General features: G+C 40.0%; 1 protein-coding gene across 1 annotated transcript in view; it reads right to left on the reverse strand.

Annotated features, from left to right (window-relative positions):
• Positions 1-19027, reverse strand: part of GAP43 (growth associated protein 43) — a 127179-nt gene extending 108152 nt beyond the window's left edge. Inside the window, exon 1 of the mRNA XM_058732466.1 lies at positions 18992-19027. Coding sequence (XP_058588449.1) covers positions 18992-19012 — 21 coding nt within the window. The 5' untranslated portion in view covers positions 19013-19027. The remainder of the gene's footprint in view (positions 1-18991) is intronic.
• Between the last annotated feature and the right edge of the window lie 2693 nt (positions 19028-21720).

Here is a 21720-nt window from a genome sequence, read left to right on the forward strand (position 1 = left end):
ATATATCCCATTAAACCCAATCTAAATGTAACACCAATACAACCACATCTTACCTGGTTCCCAGAACTGCCACTCAACACAACCTGATTGAGGGGATATGTTGCAGAGGGGAAATTTGAGTGCAAAGAGACACAAGTCTAATGGATTCTTATTAAAATATCTTACTATTTCTTATTTTATACAAACGTACAAACTTATGGCTCATGGCCCATGTAAGTGAGGTCCCCTAAAGCTTAAGCTGAATTAGCTTCTTTGTAAATTTGCTTCTCATTTCTAGTATTGATACAGAGCCATTAAGTCTTCAATAAATAGTTGTTAAATAAGAATATGAAGGAGGGAAAAAGGGAGAGAAGAAAGGGGGAAAAAGGCAAGAAGGGAAAAAAAGAGGGAGGAAATATTCAAAAACTACTCGAACTAAATTTTAAACATTAACTTTAAGGATTCCCCAGTTGTTTTATTTTCTTTTATTTGTTTAAGTTTATGCATTTATTTTGAGAGTGAGAGCAAGCATGCAAGTGGGGACGGGGCAGAGAGAAAGGATCCCAAGCAAACTCCCTGCTGTCAGTGCAAAGCCCTATGTGGGGCTCAATCTCACAAATCATGAGATCATTACCTGAGCCAAAATCAAGAGTCAGATGCTTAACTGAGCCACCCAGGTGCCCCGATCCCCAGTTGTTTTAATCTGCAATTGTTATTTTGTTCTACACAGACATGGCTGTTTCTCACCATCTCCGCTCACATCCTGAGTTTGTCCCACTCTAAACTTCCTTCTGGAGAAATAACAAAATGCAGCCTTCCTGGCAGGGTCCAAATAGGAGACTCCCCATATGTGTTCCATGAAGTGTTAATCTCCCACTATGTGGGGAATCAGAGAAGTGTCCTTCTCCAAAGACTATATAGCTAAACTCACCACCTTGTATTTTCTCCCATGTCTTGTGATACCTCTTTCACTATTTCCGATAGACTACAGAATTTTAGGCGGTGTAGTATACCATCCAATGTATAGTTGGACAGTAAGAGAGACTTCAGATATATAGCTTTATATTATTTAATTTGCTCATTTTGGCTTCAAGCATTGATAGATTTCACTTAAACATTATTAATTTCAACCTTCATTCAAACAGGGTTGCTCATCCTGTAATACAATCCCTTGGTTTATTTTTCTCCTTATTCCTTCTCCCCACTCCACCATGATTCTGTCAAGTCTAGAACTGAGCTTTTTTGCTTAAACAACTTTGATCCTTTTCCATCTGAAATCCAAGTCTACTCGTCTTTACATTAAAATTCTTCACAGTGAAGCCATCCAAAACATTGAGCGGCTAATGTACTCTGTCCACAGAATTTTCTTGAACAGACTTCCCCATTCTCTCTCCTTAAAACTCTGGGATATATATTTCCAACAATCTTCATCTGCTATTCCTTCAAATCCCTTATAGTACCTGTTAGATCCTCGAAAATTCTTCTGCTGATTATTTGGTTTTCTATTTCCAAGTCTCTATTCTTCCCTTCATCTCAAAGCCCTCAATTTCTCTAAAATTCAACAACAAAAATTCCACCATTCATTTCTCAAAGATTCTTTGTTGTTTGAAATACAGCTCTCTGAATTCTTCAGGCCAAATAGCACACCATCTACAACTGCACTGTACTTCAGTTCACACCATAGCCTCTTTAACCCACAGAAGAAGAACCCATCACAAGAATATGATATTATATTCATATTATTTTATGTATATTTTAATACATTTATTTAGACTGTACAGCATTGAGCATTTTTAATTCCTGAAATTGGAGCTCAAAAATGTCATCTCATCTATCTCTCTGCCACTAACTAATGACCCCAAAGTTTTGCTTACTTTTTTTTTTTTTTTTTTTTTAAGATGAAGGAGTCTCTCATTAAGGTTTTATCATCCTCATTCCTAGTGTCTGATATATTAGGAGTCTTTTCCCCTCATGTTAGCATATTGTCGTCTTCTGGAGCCCTTCATCAGAGTGGATGTGTTTAATGGCCTGAAGAATAATGAGGATATGGGCCCCCTCTTAACAAATCTTCAAATAATCAGCTTCATAGAAATTGGGCTGTGCATGCCTCCAGTCATTTGCACTGTATGCTCCTGAACTTCAAAGATTCCAGAAGGTTTGGATGATACCTATGAGGTCATCTGGCCCAGGTCGCCATTTGATGTTACCAAATGTTAAAACATCCTGTGCTTGAAGGAAAGCATGTTACTTCTAAACCTTTTCATTTTTGGGGGCGCCTGGGTGGCTCAGTCAGTTGGGCATCTGACTTCGGCTCAGGTCATGATCTCACCATTCCTGAGTTGGAGACCTGCGTCTGGCTCTGTGCTGACAGTTTGCCTGTTTCAGATTCTGTGTTTCCTTCTCTGTCTGTGTCCCTCCCTGTCTTGTGCTCTCTCTCTCTCTCTCAAAAATGAATAAACATTAGGAAAAAAAATTTTGTAAACCTTTTCATTTTTTAACTTTTGACAATGTTTTGGACATTCTTTCCTATAGATACTGATATTTGTCTCTCTATAAGGTCCACCTGTTAATCTTGTTTGAATTCCCTTGGGCCACTAAGGATAATATCTCTTTCACATACTATTTCAGCAAGGGCTTAACTACAACTTGCCCATACTCCCTGTCTTTTGGGTACCAAGTATCTCTTGAGCTATTTTTCATTTAACAATATTTTGAGTCCTTCTGTTATGGTTACTCTCCTATCTCCTTTCAATATACTACAATTTATCCATATTCTTAAAATGTAGCATCCCTACCTACTAATTACACTTGAAGTGAGAAAGAAATAAGTCAGTGCCATAATTCTAGATGTTAAATATCAATCAGTGCATCATGGAAGTGTAAAAGATCTCTGTGTGTGTCCCACCACCATACCATTAAATTGTGAACTTATTCCATGGTGTGCTGGTAAATGTTTAACAACTTGCTCTCAAGGGGCTAAGGGTGAGGGAGACATGATTTGTAGCCTTTGCCACTTTCCATGGTGTAAATACTCCTACCATGTCCTATTACAAGCTACAAATGTGGCATCACTCAGTGCAGAGCTGGGAAGAGATGAACAGCAAAACAGCATTATATAGTATTTCCACCCAAGAGATACAATAGAAATAAATAATCTGAAGAGTATAGATAATAGTAAAAAAAAAAAAAAAAAAAAAAAAAAAAAAGGAAGAGATATGTTTTCAGTATTCGTTACCTTTGTTTTTAATATAATTTAAGTTTATACAGTTTAATTTTTAGTAATGGCTGTGTTTAAAAACTGATTTGCAAAATTCCTGAAAATACAATAATTAGTTTGCAAAAGTTCATCCAGCCATATATCATACCACTTATTTACTCCAACTGAAATTTTGTGACATTTATTTATGTGTGACCCTGCTAAACTAAGTTCCTTCCACACCTTCCTCAAATTGTCTAGTTCCATTGTTGACTTTTCTTTTTTCATCTGGGTAAAATATTGTATACATATTCTTACTTATTTGTGCCTTGTTAGATTCAACCAATTATTTTACCCTGTCAATAACTCTTTAGATCCTAATTCTGTCATCCCATATGTCTGTCATCTTTATCTCTCTGGTTTCATGTCATCCACATATTTGATGAGCAAGTCTTATGTATTTTATCCAAGGTGCTGAATTAAAAAAAAAAAAAAATGCTTGACAGGACAGGGCCAAGGACAGAATCCTTGGCCATGCAAATAGAATTCTCTCTCCACACAGGCATCAAACCATTAATCAACATCGATTCAATGAGATATTTGTCTACTTAATAATAGCCTTTGCATCCAGTCCAAATCTCTCCACCTTGTTTGTAAGACTCACGAGGTTATTTACAAAGTGCATGACTGAAGTCCAGAAACCCTCACTTTCTTCTGTCTCATGTCAGAGAAAAAGTTTACCCTCCCCCAGTGCAAAGCTGATCACTTTCTCCACAATTCATCAATTATGCCTCCTCTCTTTTGTCTTTTCAATCTGCCTCTTCTTCCACCTCCATCCCACCAGCATATAAACATAGCATATACACAGTGCCGGAAAAACCTTTGTTTATCTACTCTGCTTTTGTTTCCCATTTGAAATATTACACATTCCAGTTTGCCCACTTTTCTTGGGCTTACTCTTCCATCCCCCGCCTCTATTCTCAGCATGACCAATACCAGGATCTTGTACCACTTAGGAAGTGAATGCATTCGGGTGAGACTTCACTCGTTTGCTGCTTTGCCATCTTCAGACTTAATCTGAACCTGGCAAAGTGGAGGTGGAAGTTTCCCCTTATATCTGGAACAGTGTCTTCTCATAATTCCTCAAGATCTTGGCTCTCCTAGTCCCTCTCTTATAGTATCACGCTCTTCCTCTCAACTGAATCTCTAAGCCTCATCTTTTAAAAGACTCTAGCTTCTCCCATGTCTTCACAGATAAAATATTCTCCTTCAAACCTGGCCCTGCATCATATTCTGCCCATCATCTTTACTTCTTCACCTCCTTCTCAATTGTCAGTTATTGGTCATTTGCCTTTGTAGTCACCAGTTCATTGGCTCCAGTTAGGTCCCCAAGAACCTCATACTTGCCATCACTCGCTCTGTCTCTCTTACACACACACACACACACACACACACACACACACACACCCCTTTTCATTCCTTACCTTACAAGGCTTCTCTGCAGCTTCAAAACTAACCACTCCTTGTGTTTGTTTGCTTTATTCTTTAATTCCCTTTTATCTTTGTTTCAATGACACTCATTCTCCTAATTTTCCTCCTCCAGCTCTGGATGCCTCCTCTTTCTTCTTGTCAGATTTCTCTTCCTCAATCACCACTTGCCTGGGCCTTCTCAGCACTGCCCACAGCTTCCTCCACCACCACCACCTCTTTCTGTGTGACTCCCAATTCTGTATTTTCAGCCCAGACCTTGTTGGAATTCTGCTTCAAATACAGATCTCCATATGCATGATTCACTCTCCCAAAATGAACATCTTATCTTCCTCCCGCGTCCTCTCACCAAAATATGCACCTCCTCCTGGAATCTCTATTCTGGTTTATAGGACTGCCACTCACTCACTTGCCCAGGCCAACAATGCGCTCTCTTCTTCGTCACCTACAGTCAGCCAGTAGATCAGGAAACCCTTTACGTACCAATTCTTTAAGTTCTCATTTCTTGTCTGATGTTTTGTGATAGGTTTCGAATTACTTCCCTGCCTGAAATCTCTCACTTCCTTAATCTATCCTGTACCCACGGCCAGTCATCATTCTAAAACAACCATACCAGATCATGGACCTCCTGTTTGTAATATCCTTCCTTAACTACCAGTTAACTGCAGGAAAAAGTCCAAATGCCTCACCCCCAGGCAGTCTGCCTATCTACCTCTCCAATGACATCCCTGAACACCAAATACATTGCATTCTCCAAAGAGGTCTATGCCTTAATTATCTCTGTCTTTTCACACACTGACTTTGACTCACAGAATAACTGTGCCTGTGTTTAGTGATGAAATTCTCATTCTTCCAAATAACAGCTAAAATAATCTCTCTTCCACGAATCATGACCACATTCCTCATGCCACCATTTCGCGTGTTAGTATTCTCTCCTGTACCCTCTCCTGTCAGGCACTTGCCACACATTATTGATAGTATCTACTTACTTGGCTATGTCCATTGTTACATGGAAGTTATGAAACTAACACAATTCTTAAAGGAAGAAATTGAATTATATTTATCTTTGCATCTCCAGTTCTTAGCACACGGCCCAGCACATCTTAGGTAACTCAATATATTTTCACTGAATGAGTAACTTTCCCTTACTTTCTATTTGGTACCCAAATCAAAGAAAGATATATGGAAACTAGCATGATTTATTCTTGGTGATCTTTGGGACCAGTACCTTTTCATTTTTCTTCTCAAACCAGAATTTCAACATTCGACTCTAGATAAATGTGCCAATATTAAATCCCTTAGCTTGGGGGATCATTTTTTCCTCCTCATTTTAATTTTTGAAGACGGAAATAAAAATTTTCCAAGTTCAACACTCCTGCTCCAGAAACAGTAGAGATACAACTCTGCCATTTTACATAAAGGTCCTCACTGTTGGGTAAAATCTTATGTGTGCTGATACAAAACTAGAGACAAAATAGGTGTATCTGGAATATCTTAGAGCTATAAGTAACTAACTAAACTCAATTACAGAGGGCTTAAAAATATCATTTCTGTGTTCTGTACCAAGAAATATGATGGTAGGCGATTGCATTCACTTATCTCATAGATGGAATCATTAGGTTCTCAGGTTCTCTTCTCTTCTATGCTCTTCTATCCTGAACTATTTTGTTTGTCTGTTTGTTTTCAATCCCATGTGTGTTGCCTCTGAGGTAAAAGGGCAGAGGCAGCTCTGGGTTTTCCCAATGCTTTTCAGAGGGGAAAATGGAGGAAGCCACACCAATATTTATAACCAAGTATACATTTTATAACAAAGTAACAGCTTTCCCAGAAACTTTCAGGCAGATTTGCCCTATGTTGTGTTGGACAGATCTGAGTTGAATGATCATACCTGGACCTCAGGGAGATTGGAAATGTAACTACCTATTTTACTTTCTTTTAGCTTCCACTATGGAAAAAAAAAAAAAAAGTAAGGGAGAATGGGGTTGAAAACCAACTCTGCCTTGGGGGATAAGATCAGGTGTGACTGGTCGCTGTTCTGTTTCCCAGTCTGTATTGGCTTTTATCTTATATTACTCCATTGTTTTCTTAATTCAAAAATTGTACTGAACTTGTCTCTGGATAGTTTGAAGAATGCTTCTGCTGCCTTTCCCACCTACACAGCATCTGTTTTGAATAATTTTTCTCCCCTGACTTCTCCCTGATCATTGACATTTTTGAAGGCAAAAAAATCTCATTTTTTCTACTCAACTTTCTAACCTCTTTAGGCCCATTTATATTGTTTTGCCTTTACCAGTGCTGATAACTAACTCACAATTTAATATAATTTCTCACTCTTGCTAGCGTTCTTCTTAATTCCTTTTCTAAATCATGAATATAACACTAAACAGAACCAATTCAGAATGTACAATATTAAATTTTGAATTATCCTAATGAAAACATTTCTTATCAACTATATACATACTCATTTTAGAATTTTCTCACATCTCTAAACCAAATCTGAAGCCTTTTCATAGAGTTAAAGAAAGTCGGAACTGGGGTGCTTGGATGGCTCAGTCGGTTAAGTGTCCAACTCTTGATCTCAGCTCAGGTCTTGATCTCAGGGTCATGAGTTCAAGCCCCATGTTGGGCTCCATGCTTGGCATGGAGTCTACTTAAACAACAACAACAACAACAACAACAACAAAACACGACTGAAAGAAGCTTCTAGCCTTTTTCATTTTATCAGTTAGATAACTGAGACAGAGAAAGTCAAAATGACTAGTTAGTGTTTTGAGACAATGCTAAAAACCCTGGTTTCCTGGTCTCCAGTTTGATGTTTTCTCCACTAGGTTGAGATGTGAGTGGGTTTTGCATGAGAAACATTTGAGAGGGGTGCCTGGGTGGCGCAGTCGGTTAAGCGTCCGACTTCAGCCAGGTCACGATCTCGCGGTCCGTGAGTTCGAGCCCCGCGTCAGGCTCTGGGCTGATGGCTCGGAGCCTGGAGCCTGTTTCCGATTCTGTGTCTCCCTCTCTCTCTGCCCCTCCCCCGTTCATGCTCTGTCTCTCTCTGTCCCAAAAATAAATAAAAAACGTTGAAAAAAAAATTTTAAAAAAGAGAAACATTTGAGATACCAGAAGCACTAGGCCAGTGGAACAGGAGCCAAGGAAATGGGCTATAGTATTGGTCCCAGAAAGGGGAAGGACAGAGCCCAACTGAAAATCATGGAGCAAGCTGAGGAATGGTTTAAGTGATCTTGGGCACAAAGTCCAATCTGGTAGGACAGGGCACAGCAGTGGGTGAGCCCTTGGGAGCTAGGCAGGTGGCAGTCATGATTCTGGGAGTTGTGTCCATATGTTGCAGAATCCCTGCCAGAAGGCTGTGTTTGGGCGAGGCTCCAGTTCCCGGAGTGGAGAGCTGACAGGTGCCGGGTGGGGTCCAGGCCCTAGCCAGATGTACTACAGTTCAGAGTGTGGCTCTGGTCACAGGGAGAGGATGGCAGTCTCTGGATGACGGGTTGCAAACCAAGGAGGAGGAAGTTAGGCAGAAGTAAGATAACATGGCCAGGGCCAATTTCAGGGATAGTACTATGACGTGGGCCACTCAAGCATCCGTGGCTCACTCACCCAGAACTGAAGCACTTGGATCTGAGGGCCAGTAAAAGATGCTTGTAAGGCATGGAGAAAACCCAACAGCCACAGCTGAATTTTCAGACCTCAGGTCTAGGGTCAGGATTTAATTTAAAGTCTCACCAGGCTCAGTTAGCACTGGCTCAGGATCAGAGATAGGACCAAGCCCGTAGGTTTGCAGCACTAGTAAACGCTGTCAGGAGACTAGAATGCCACACCCTGAAGTTGCTAGGATCCAATCTACACTTAACGTTTGACCTAAAATTATATTGGGGCGGGGGATGGAAGAAGGCATGTCCGGATCCACAAAACTCAATTTAATAATTCCATAGGAAAAGTTTATCTTGCAGCTTTTTAAAAAAGCATCTCAGTAGTAGGTGGTGTTCATGAATTCATTATCTGCAGTGTGTTTACAGATTTGTATGTCTTAATATAGTTACGGTGTTGGCCTGTGTTAATTTTAGGTCTTCTTTAGCAGCACCTTCGTTCTCTGAGACTTTTAAAAAATAGAGACAGCACGGAAACAGCTATAAGGACAGTAGATGTTTTATAAAAAATATATCCATAAGATGAAGAGAATGCATGGCGGTCAGGATTCTGCAATCAATACAACTGGGTCATTAAGGTGACCAAGACCACCAGACCATGAAACACTTGGTCCAATCATTTCATCCGTCTTAATGACCAAAGCCAACCAACTGCACAATGATACAATCAATTGCTCAGTAACTATCCATTATGATGGCAGAAAACAAAACAAAACAAATTGGCAGTGTTTTGGTCAGTTTAGTAAAGCTACACAGACAAGATTGCCAAGCATATGCTGGCTCCTAGTTTTTATGCCTTTTGTGGTCCAGATGCATTTCCTTCATTCTGATTACTTCACAATACTCAACTCCCCCAAGTGTTTATCTCTAGCTTGCTCTTTGCCATTAGTTTCTGTCTACTTTACTTTCTTCAATTTGTCTTGTTTGTGACAGATTTTTAAAGCGATCGGTACTTCATTTTTAAAGTCAGCATTCATTTTCTCTCCCTACCTATTTATTATGCCTCATTAGAAAATTTATTTTTGTGTGTGTTCCATGCTTTGCTGCTACATTTATACATGAGCTTTCCAATTTGCCTTACTTCTCTTTGATAGCATTAATTCAAATAGAACATATAAGTAGAAATATTATAGATACATATGTTTTTTAAACATTAGCCTGGATATATATTTGTTTACACAAATATCTGCCTATGTATTTTTAGATTAGCTATAATCCATACCCAAATACTTAAATCACCTATTCTAGATATATTATGTTCATATCTTGCAAATGGATTGATCTACTTTTTCCCTTTGGAATTATACTTAACTCTATGTCCAGCTTTAATTCTCCTAGCTTTCTATAGTGGTCAGATTCTGCTAAGTTTTACCATTGCTTTGTACTCCTTAGCTTTTCTAGGCTGGTCTACATAATACTTCATCAAACAGAAGCTAAATATTTGGTAATCTAATAGCTGTTGTGTGTGTGTGCATTCGAGGGAGAAAAGCAGACTAACTTCTTTACTGATTTCTCTATTTTAATGAAATTATTAGAATTGACTAAATGTTTTGGTCCATGCAGGCACAGAAAATAATTTTGCAAAACCTTTATTTCCTGAAAAAAATTTTGACTAAAGAAGAAAGGTTTATGGTAAAAATATAGCTTTTTGTAAAAAGGTGAAAAGGATCAGAATCATCTCTATTTTCTAAGAATTTGCTTTGTACTCATCTGATAATTAGTCTGAGTGTCGAGCTCCCTGTGTTTTCAGGTGTGTATGTTGTGTGCATGCACGCGCAAGTGCATGCATATGGATGCATTTTGGGTGGGGGGAGGCAGTTACCATAGTTAAAAGATAGTGATGGGCGACTCACTGCAATGACTGGATTACAGATACAGTGCGTATGTGCCTCAGGCCCTGCAATAGGAACAGATGGTAGTTGAGGTCAGGTGAGGTCAGGTCTAACCAATTGGAGCAGGGGAACTGATTATAAGGATTAATGGTGGGCAGGTGAGGGTGTGATAGGGGTCAGGGTAGGCAGCTGCTATTTGGGGTACTTGAAGTCAGAGAAATAAATTTCCAGGCAAGGCAGTCAGGCGTATGGTTGGGCTCTGGAAATGGGACTAAGAGAGCACTTCAGACAGAAACCAACCATGGTCTGGGCAGCCTGCCTGAAGTAGCTTTAATAAATTCCACAGTCCCTGGAGGACTTTTGTTCTCAAAGTCTCAGACTTTTATTCTCATAGTTCCTTCTATCTAGTAGAACTTCAGTTAGCATGGCCAACTCAAATCTTTGTTCCATGTATAGATTTCTTCTTATCCATAGTCTATACAAACCCAATCATCTCTACAATCTAAAGAGCTATTTATCTCCATCTCAGACGGAAATACCCTTTTTTTCCATGTTGAACGGGACTATTCAGAGACGTCAAAGACCGGGAAAGGTTTGACAAGCTGAAGAGGAGGAAAATTTTACAATTTATAAATACATGATCCGTCTTTCAGGGAACCCATCTGTCTGAGTAGACTGACCCAGGTTAAGAGCCTTTACACTTTCCTCCATACAAAATGTTTTCCATTTGTGTTGGAAAACCCTGGACTTTAGAGAGCTTGTGGCAGAAATCTCAGGCAGGCAGATGCACTAATATCAACTAGTACTCAAGGATTACCTGAGGAATTTAAAAATTGACTATTATTGCTTGCTCTAACAGGTGTAAGAGTTAAAGATTTCATGAAGTTCATACTCATCTCACTAACTGCTTGGGAAAATGTGGAATTTGTGTACATGTCACTTGTAAGGTAAGCTAGAGAAAGAAAAAGAAATGGGGATGTCTTATAATTGGAAATATATTTGGTCTTTGTCACCAGTTTTTGTCACAGAGCTCCAAAAACCGTTGGCATTTCCTGAGTTATAGGAGGGTTTTTTTCGGTAGTCACAAGAAGCTCACTTTGATCTCCTTTGAGTTTATGCTAATGAGGTGGCTTTGGGTGGGGCCCTTATATAGCCTCAGGATGGGGTTGCTGGTCACCAGAATGACTAAACTGATTATAGAGTATTGGAACTCCCAGCTCCTCCCTCCATTTCCCAGATTTGGGGAAAGGAGGTGAGGCTAGAGATTGGATTATAAAAACTTTTTTAAAAAATTTTTTACTATTCTTGAAAGAGAGAGAGCGAGAGCACATGAGCAGAGAGAGAGAAGGGGAAAGAGGACCTGAAGCGGGCTCTACATGGATCACAGAAAGCCCTATGCGATGCTATGCAGGGCTGGAACTCACAAAACTGTGAGATCATGACCTGGGCCGAAGCTGGACGCTTAACTGATTGAGCCACCCAGGTGTGCTGGATTATAAAAACTCTTGAACAATACAGTTCAGAGAGCTTCTGGATTGGTGAACACATCCACTTGCAGGGAGGGAAGCTCTTTGCCCTGCTTCCTAAACCTTGCTTTATGCATCTCTTCCATTTGGCTGTTCCGAGTTTTGTCCTTTGTAATAAATTGGTAAGCATATGTAAAGTGTTTTCCTGAGTTCTGTGAGCTATTCTAACAAATTATTGAAGTCAGAGAAGGAGGTGTGGGGACTGATCCCTCTGGTCAGTCAGAGGTGCTAGTGGTCCAGGACTGGTGTGTGCTGTGGGGGCAATCTTGTGGAACTGAGCCCTTAACCTGTGGAGTCTGGGACAGCTATCTCATGATAGTGAATGTCCTCATTGAGTTGAATTGTGACCAAGTTGGTGCCAGAAAATTGGAGAATTGATTGGTGTCAAGAAAAACCCTCCAAGAGAGGAAGATTAGTTTGAAGGTTATTGCAGAACTCAATCAGTCAATTCATAAGTTAAAAACAAAAAACAGAAAAGTAGGCACAGGGGTTTTGTTTGAATGGTTTTGTACATCTTTCCATACTAAAACTTAGAAAATCTATCAACTTTATTAGTGGGTGAAAAGGAATGTGCAGTTTAAGGGAAATGTATGATACATTAGTTTAAACAGTCTAACAAAATCTTGCCAGTAATTAAGTTTAATTCCTACTTCTCATTTCCAGTGAGCCAAAATAGAAGAATACATTTACCAAATGATAAAAGTAGGGCTGCTTGATCAACCCTAAATGATAGTTCCAGAGAAGAAAAGAACAGCTCTCATGCTGTAGCTGGACTCTTCACTCATTGATCTGCCAACTTTTTGAAGATGGGGCTGTAATTCTTAAGAAAAGGTAGGAACACGATCTGTATTAGTGATGATTTATTGGTGCTATAAGTAAAAGTAAACTGGAAAATAATGGCATAAACAGGGAAGCAATTCATTTTTCTCACATAACAAAAGATATAAGAGGTAGGTAGTTCAGGGACAATTTGGCCGTTCAGAGGTGCTCTTTAGGACCAAGGATCATTCTATCTTCCTGCTTTATCAACCTTGGCTTAGGGCTTCCATCTTTGTGGTTACAAGATGATAATTATAATTACATAAATCACATCTATGTTCCAGGCAGAATGAGTGAAATAACAAAAACAAAGGGAGAGACGAAGCAAAAAGCCAATAGTCAGTCCTTTTAACGTTTTTTATTTATTTTTGGGACAGAGAGAGACAGAGCATGAACGGGGGAGGGGCAGAGAGAGAGGGAGACACAGAATCGGAAACAGGCTCCAGGCTCCGAGCCATCAGCCCAGAGCCTGACGCGGGGCTCGAACTCACGGACCGCGAGATCGTGACCTGGCTGAAGTTGACCTGGCTGAAGTCAGACGCTTAACCGACTGCGCCACCCAGGCGCCCCTAGTCGGTCCTTTTAAAAGACTTCCCATAAAGTTTGTACCAGGTGATTTCTGTTTATATCTCATTGGCCAGAACTGAGTCACATGATGGTATTGATTTGTGCCACCTCAGAATTCATACAGTAGTCCCTAGTTCAGTAGTCCCCAGTTCATGGTTTCTCTTTGGGTAGTCTCAGTTACCTGTGGTCAACCATGGTTGGGAAGCAGATGATTGTACTTCTGACATACTGTCGGAAGGTCAATAGTCTAACCCTATGTCACAAGGCTTACATCATTCATCTCACTTCATCTGAGCATGTAGACATCTTATCATCTCACATCATCACAAGAAGAAGGTAAATACAGTACAATAAGATACTGAAAGAGAAAGAGAGAGCACATTCATATAGCTTTTATTACAGTACATTGTTTTTATTATTTTGTTTTGTTTTTAGAGAGAGAGAGAAAATGTGTGAGTGGGGGAGAGGGGCAGAGGGAGAGAGACAGAGAAACTCAAGCAGGCTCCATGTTCAACGTGGAGCCCAATGCAGGGCTTGATCCCACAACTCTGGGATAATGACCTGAGAGGAAATCAAGAGTTGGATGCTCAAACAACTGAGCCACCCAGGCACCCCTACCGTATATTGTTTTAATTGTTGTATTTTATTATTATTAGTTGTTAATTTCTCACTGTGTCTAATTTATAAATTAAACTTTACCATAGGTATATATATAGGAAAAGCATAGTACAGATTTTCCTTGACTTATGATGAGGTAACATCCCAATAAATCCATTGTAAGTGGAAAATAGCATAAGTTGACAATGCATGCAATACACCTAAGCTAGACAACATAGCTTAGTCTAGCCTACCTTAAATGTGCTCAGAACACTTCCATTAGCTTACAGTTGGGCAAATCATCTCACACAAACCTGTTTCCCCATAAAGAGCTGAATTTCTTGTGCAATGTTTTGAATACTGTACTGGAAGTGAAAAACAGAATGGTTGTATGAGTACAGAATGGTGGGCATATACCGGTTGTTCACCCTTGTGATTGCCTGGCTGACTGGGAGCTGCAGCTTGCTGCCACAGCCCAGCATCACAACAGAGCATCATACCACATATTGCTAGTCTCAGAAAAGATCAAAATTCAAAATTTGAAGTACAGGTTCTGTTGAATGTGTATTGCTTTTGCATTGCAAAGTTGAAAAATTGCAAGTTCAACCATTTTAAGTGGGGGAACAGCTGTATATATGAAGTTCGGAACTATCACAGTTTCAGGTATCCACTGGGGGTCTTGGGACATACCCTTCTGGGATAAGCGGGGACTATTGTGCATTGAAAACCTAATGCCGGGGCGCCTGGGTGGCTCAGCCGGTTGAGCGTCTGGCTTCAGCTCAGGTCATGATCTCACGGTTTGTGAGTTCCAGCCCTGTGTCAAGCTCTGTGCTGATAGCTCAGAGCCTGGAGCCTGTTTCAGATTCTGTGTCTCCCTCCCTCTCTGCTCCTCCCCTGCTCATGCTCTCTCTCTCAAAAATAAATAAATATTTAAAAAAATTTAAAAAAAAAAGAAAAAAAAGAAAACCTAATGCCAATGCAATGGTATCAGGAGGGGATGTGATTAGGTCATGGGGCAAAGCCCTCATAAACAGAATTAGCATCCTTATAAAAGAAGCTGAGAAACTCCCCATGCTTTTGCCATGGGTTACAGCTACAAGACATTTTCTATGAACCAGAAAAAAAAAAAAAAAAAAACAGGCTGTCACCCAGACACTGAATCTGCTAGTGCCTTGATCTTGGGACTTGCCAGCCTCCAGAACTGTGAGAAGCAAATTCTTATTGTTTATAAGCCACCCAGTTTATGGGATTTGTTATAACTCCCTGAAGGGACTAAGACACATGATCATTCCTTGCTGAAGGTGGTCAGGAGTCATTCCTTAGCAGTTTAGCTGAGCATATTGTATGCTTAATAAAAGTCATAATTCTGAGTCACAGATTAAGGGAATGAATGCTGTGTTAACAACCAGCACTGATGCTTTCACTAGATATAAATAATGACCGTCTACAAAACAAAAACATTAACTTCATAGCTATCAACCAAAAAACTCCAATTCCCTTTCCTCTTTTCTTCTCATTCTTCTTTTTTTAATCAAATCTCTTCCCTACGTCTTATCTCGCTCTCTAGGCATTTTGTCCTCTCTTTTCTCCTTACTTCTCTTCCTCTGTTCTCCTCTTTTGTTGTAACATATATTCTTAGTACAAACTTACACTTTTCTTTAGTTCCATTAGATAAAATACCTGTTTCGTTAATATGCTGTTGCACAATAAATCACTGTTCAAAGTTAGTGGCATAAAGCAGGGGTCAACAAACTTTCTGTAAAGGCTATATAGTAAACATTTCAGCTTTATGGGCCGTGTGGTCTCTGTCACTATAGTGCAAAGGCAGCCACAGGTGATATGTAAACATGTATAATTGTTTCTCAATAAAACTTTATTTACAAACAGGTGGTGCGCTAAATTTAGCCCTTAAGGCTGTAGTTTGCCATCCCTTGACTTAAAACAACAATGATTTATCATTTCTCATGATTTTGTGAGTTGATTGACTCAGCAGGGCAGTTTTTCTATTCCATGTGGTATAACTGAAGTTACTATTTGGCTGTATTTAACTGATAGTTCAACTGGAGATGAAACATTCAAAATGGCTTCTTGTCCTCCAGGTCCTCTCTCCACATAGCTTCTCGTTATTCGGTCTGAGCTCTTTACAGAAGGGACTATGGCTTTCAAGGGGAATAGACAGAGAGATCAAACTTGAGATTGCAAGTGCTTATCAAGCCTCTGATTGTATCACTTTGCTAAAATCTCACCGGCCAACACAAGTCACATGGCCAATCCCAGAGACAAAATGGGACAGGGCTATATAGGGGTGTGAATACCCAGAAGTATGCATCACTGGGGGGCCCCAATATGAGAAAATACCACAGTCTGCCTTCTAGCCCTCAATGATGCTCTCTCCTACATTCAAAATATACTCAGCTCCTTCCCAGACTCATACAATACTGTCCCACTTCAGCATCAGGTTGGTGTCCAGCATTTTGTCATATAAATTAGTTTCATGTGTAGATATGGTCCCTAGGGTATGGATCCTCTAGTTAAGAGAGCTATGAACTAAAACAAGTTATCTGCCCCACACATCCAACATTCAATGGTGAAAACAGGAAAGGATAACTTCAATAGATATTCCCTTTCCAAAAACGGCAGCAGGGGGAGGAGGCAGAAGGCCTATAGTTATTGCTCCATAGCAATTTTGTAATCCATTGGGGCTTATGTTCTTAGAGGAAGAGAATGTTTGTTTTGATCCCCAGAACTCATTCTTTAATCCATAGCTCTCCTCCACTTTTTGATCTTTCGGAATCTTTTTTTTTTTTTTTTTTTTTTTTTCAGAATGTGAGAGAGGAGAGAGAATGAGTGTGCAAGGGCGGGGAGAGGGGCAGAGGGAGAGAGAAAGAATCCCAAGCAACCTTCACACTCGGCACAGAGCCAAACGCAGGGCTTTATCCCATGACCATGGATCATGACCAGAGCTGAAATCAAGAGCCAGACACTCAACTGAATGCGCCACCCAGGTGCCCCATCTTCTGGATTCTTGGTTTCACTTTCTGAGATGGCCTTCCTTTCTATAAATAATGGCTATGCCTACAGCTGAGTAGTACTCTCAGATGGCTTCCTGCCAATAGTAAGTTGTTTGGCTCTTTTCATTTTGACCTATTCCTTTGAGTCCAAGCTGATACAACTCTTTAAAACATGTTGTGGACTTTTAGATATCAAGTTTAAAATCCATTCCAGGGGCGCCTGGGTGGCTCAGTCGGTTAAGCAGCCAACTTTGGCTCAGGTCATGATCTCGCGGTCCATGAGTTCGAGCCCTGTGTCGGGCTCTGTGCTGACAGCTCAGAGCCTGGAGCCTGTTTCAGATTCTGTGTCTCCCTCTCTCTGACCCTCCCCTGTTCATGCTCTGTCTCTGTCTCAAAAATAAATAAATGTTAAAAAAAATAAATAAAAATAAAAAAATAAAATAAAATCCATTCCATTAGGCAAAAGCCCACACCCACAAATCCCCTGTCATAGGTCTCTCCCTGATTTGAGCTCAGAATAAGTGTGTTGTGGTAAAATACCCTTAATATTCTCAGAAGTGATTTTGTTTAGGCGAGGGGACCTGCGAAGCATTGCCTTAAATCTGTCAGAGATCTAAACAAGTGATCCAGCTGCTGCAACCTTGATTCTCTATTTGCCTTCAGGCCTCCAGGATGACAGCATCTTGGAGTTGATCTTTTTCCCTGAGGAAAATTCTTACTTTAAGATGTTTTAAAGATGAAAACTTGAAACAGTGAAAATGAGAAACAGTTATAGGCCTAACCCAAAAAGTCTGAGTTGGAAATATTTCCTCTCTGTTCTGCTTAAAAACTGAATAGTACTTTCTTTAGCTTCTATTTCTCTTACAATATCTTACCGTAAATGGCTTAAAGCACCGATTGGCATATTCAATATTCTGCCTACAGTTAGCTACATTCTTAGCTAAATTTTCAACTTTTTTAAGTATCTAATTTTTCTATCTTCTAAGTTACCACAGGTGACAATTCCTTCATTCCTTTACCAATATATAACATAGTCCTTTTTTCTCCAGCCTTTCACAGAAAGTTTAGTTCTTCTAGGCTCCACTCACAGTCTTCTCACTTTTGCATCTTCCCTGCAGTCCCAAATTCTGTATTAATCATATATATTTTTTTTAATTTTCTGTATTTCATGATGCTTTGAAGGATCTTGGGGCCTTGCTGACCCAGGAGAGACTGTCCCTCCCCAGGCTAGCTAATCCCTAGAGATAGCAAAAGACCACCTTGCTAGTGTAACTTGCATATGCAAAGTAACTAATCCAGAGCCCATACCACCAACTACCTTCTTTGCCAAACTGTCACACATTGCCCTGCCTTAATCACCACAGGGCAAGGTATCACACACTCAAGGCAGTCTCTACGCTCCAGAGCCTGCTGAAATTATTCAAATGAACCAATCCTAAACCTGCTTACCCTGATTACCTACCTTGCCCATTGCTTCCCATGAAAACCACAATAAAGGCCATGCTATACCTTTACTTCTGTTTCTTGACAGAACTTGGTGCTTCCCCATGTGGCCCTGCATAGGGTAGCAAGCCTCTTCCTCTTGAGAACTGTAAGAGAACAAGCTGCCTTTCATGTTTTTATTTTTTTTATTTGAGAGAGAGAGAGAGAGAGAATGCACAAATGGGGGAGAGGGGCAGAGGAAGAGAGAGAGAATCTTAAGCAGGCTCCACACTCAGGGTGGAGCCCAACATGGGGCTTGATCCCACAATTCTGGGATCATGACTAGAGCCAAAATCAAGAGTCAGACACTCAACCAACTGAGCTGCTCAGGTGCCCCCAAACTGTCTTTTCAATGGCAAGCATCTCCTGATCTACTGGCCTCACCATACCTTAATAAAAACAAACTTCTAGGTATATTTTAAAGAAATCCAATATCATATACTTTAGTTTTTTTTAATTTTAAAAATGTTTATTTTTGAGAGAGAGAAAGAGACAAAGTGTGAGCAGTGGGGGGGGGGGGGGGGGGAGGGGAGCACAGAATCCAAAGAAGTCTCACAGCTCTGAGCTGTGAGCACAGAGCCCAACATGGGGCTCAAACCCACAAACCCCGAGATCATGACCTAAGCTGAAGTCGGATGTTTAACTGACTGAGCCATCTAGGTGCCCCTTAGTTTTTTGTTTTTGTTTGTTTATTTGTTTGTTTTTTATAATAGCACCCTACTTTTAGGTACCAATTTCTATGTCAATTATTTGTTGGTATATAATAGTCACTTCCAAACTCAGTGGCTTAAAATGTCCATTATTTTTTATTTCTCACAATTCTGTGAGTTGGCTGGCTCACCTGAGCATTTTCCTGCTCCATGTGGTGGAGATGAGGTCACTCAAGTGGTTGTATTCAGCTGGGAGCTCACCTAGGTGTGGAATGTCCAAGACTTTCCTCCAGGGCCTGTCTCTACTTGTCTTCTCATCACTCAGTAGTCAAAACTGAACTTCTCTGTAACATGGCAGCTGGTTCCTGAAAGTGAACATCCCAAAAGACAATCCCCAGTGTGCAAATATTTATCAAGTCTCTGTTTGAGTCATGCTTGCTACTGTCTCAGTGGTCAAACCATCAGCTAGCTCACACTCTATGTGGGAGAGGACTACCCATGGGATGAATACTAAGAGGTATGGGTCCTCTGGGGCCATCAAGGTAATAGTATACCATACCAGTGTGATAATGCCATTCCAAGTTTCTTTTTGCTTTGGGGAATAGCCCATGGAGTGTAGCAGAAAATGTATGCATGCTGTGATGTGGTGAAGGCAAAATGTCTGCAAGACATGGATGTAGACAAGACAATCGTGAAAGATTTGATTTTTCACTACTCAATTAGCCATGCTGGCATTCTAAAGACACAAATTTTCATTTTCCTAGAACACATCCTAATCTAGGATTAAATGGCATTACACTGCAAGTAAGCTTGTATTTCAATGATATCCCCATCACTATTAAAGAGGCTTACTCTGGCTAACTATTTGGGACTATGAGATTTTCCAATAAAATTTTGTTTTCTTTGCTGTCATTGTTCCTGTTCCTTTTTCCTACAAAGATTCCTTTGGTTACATTGACATTCTGAGAAGAGAAGAGAGAGTCTTCAGCAATTATCCACATGGAAACATGTGCTACTTACGGCAGTCTGCTCTTGCTTATTTCCTATCTTGCTAATTTTGTGAAATTGGTTATTTGTGAATAGTTACTTGATTACAGAAATAACTTACTTAAGCTTAGAATTGTTGTAGACACTTAGACGATTAAGGTCATCTACGTGAAATCTGAGTCATTGAGATAAAAAGGGGATATCCAGGCTACAATCTGACTACCAAATATTTATATGTCTGGGAATATCTCTGGGCTTTTGAGTCACATAAAGAAAGTCAAACTGACAGCTGCCTTATTGAGAGGTTAAAAAGTAGGAGGAACTCCATCCATCAGATTACTCATTCCAGATATCATCCTGAGTCAGGCCTCTTCCAAATATAATTACTACTACCGTCTGTACATTAATCTCTGCTTACACCTTCTATTTTAGATAAATTGTTGCTTCTGGGTCATGGATTCATTTAGATACACTCTTCTTTCAGTCCTCTGCGGGTTTCAAAGTAGGATCCACGTATAACACTCATGAAAAAACTTGAAGTGCCATTTTAAAATACAGATTCCTGAGCCTTGCCTCAGACCTACTACATCAGAGTTTCTCAGGTTTGAACTCAGGAATCTGGATTCTTTTTGACAAGTGTCTGTGTTTGTTTCATGTACTCTGAAGTTCAAGGATCACTGTATAAAGGGAAAGACAAAAATAGGGTGTAAGATCCAACCTGAGTTAAATAGTATTCGTGTTTGGCTGCTGAGAGGAAGGGCAAGATCTCTTCTGGCAAAATTCAGAACTAAGGTTTGACCTTGGAGACCTTTTTATCTCCCTTTCATCTTTGCTCCCTCATATTCTTCAATAATTCAACACCAATTGTCATTAGTCCAGCTAACACCATGAGGTAGGCACTGGGCCTCGAGCCTCACAAAATTCTATGGTATAAGGCATAGTATCATCCCCCCATTTTGCAAGTGAGGATATTGAGGTTCATTGAAGTTATGGAATTTGTCTAGAACAGGAGCTAAGTAAGGTAGAGCTAGGATTTGAGTGCACATCTGTTCTACAGTCACTTGCCTGAGAAACTCATTCACATCATAGTGTTGGGGGTATTAGGTTTCAGATGCATGAAAGTCCCTGCATCTAGCTGAGGCCATGTCTATTTTTTTTTTTAATTGAAGTGTAATTAACAATGTTATATTAGTTTTGTGTGTACAACATATTGATTCAACTCTTCCACACACTACTCAGCACACACCAGGTTAAGTGTAGTTACCATCTATCACCAAAGAATCATTATAATATTTTTAACTACATTCCCTATGCTATAGTTTTCATCTCTCTGCTTATTTACAGAAACTTCAATGCCAGCACCCCTGAGAAGCACTTTTCTCTTTCCTTTTTAATCAACTCGAATTTTCTTTTCGGGGAGTATTTCTTCCAATATTTTGAACTAAAGACCAAAAGGCTGATGGCTGGAGTCCTCTCCACCTCTGCCTTCTCTGGAATGTTTATCAGGCAAGATGCCGCCTCTTAGTACACACCTCACTAAATATCTCCTGGAAAAAAATGAGTAGAAGCTGACTTACTGAGAGCCCTTTCTTCCTCATAAATGACTCCATTGGAGCATATGCTTCATGTCCACGTTTTGGTCCCTGTTTGAGCTCCAGCACCTAGAAGAGTGGTTGGTGCACCAGTACTCACTAAATGTTGACTGAATAAATGAATGAACACACTGATTTTTTTTCTCAGTTTTATTGAGAAACAACTGACACACATCACTGTCTAAGTTTAAGGCACACAGCATGACGGTCTGATTTACATATGTTGTAAAATGATTGTTTAACTAACATCCATCTTCTCATATGGATACAATAAAAAAAGAAAAGCAAAAGGAAAACGATGCTCTCCTTGTGATGAGAACTCTTAAGATTTATTATATTAT

The sequence above is a fragment of the Neofelis nebulosa genome, chromosome 5 (genome assembly GCF_028018385.1).
Source record: "Neofelis nebulosa isolate mNeoNeb1 chromosome 5, mNeoNeb1.pri, whole genome shotgun sequence".
Lineage (NCBI taxonomy): Eukaryota > Metazoa > Chordata > Mammalia > Carnivora > Felidae > Neofelis > Neofelis nebulosa.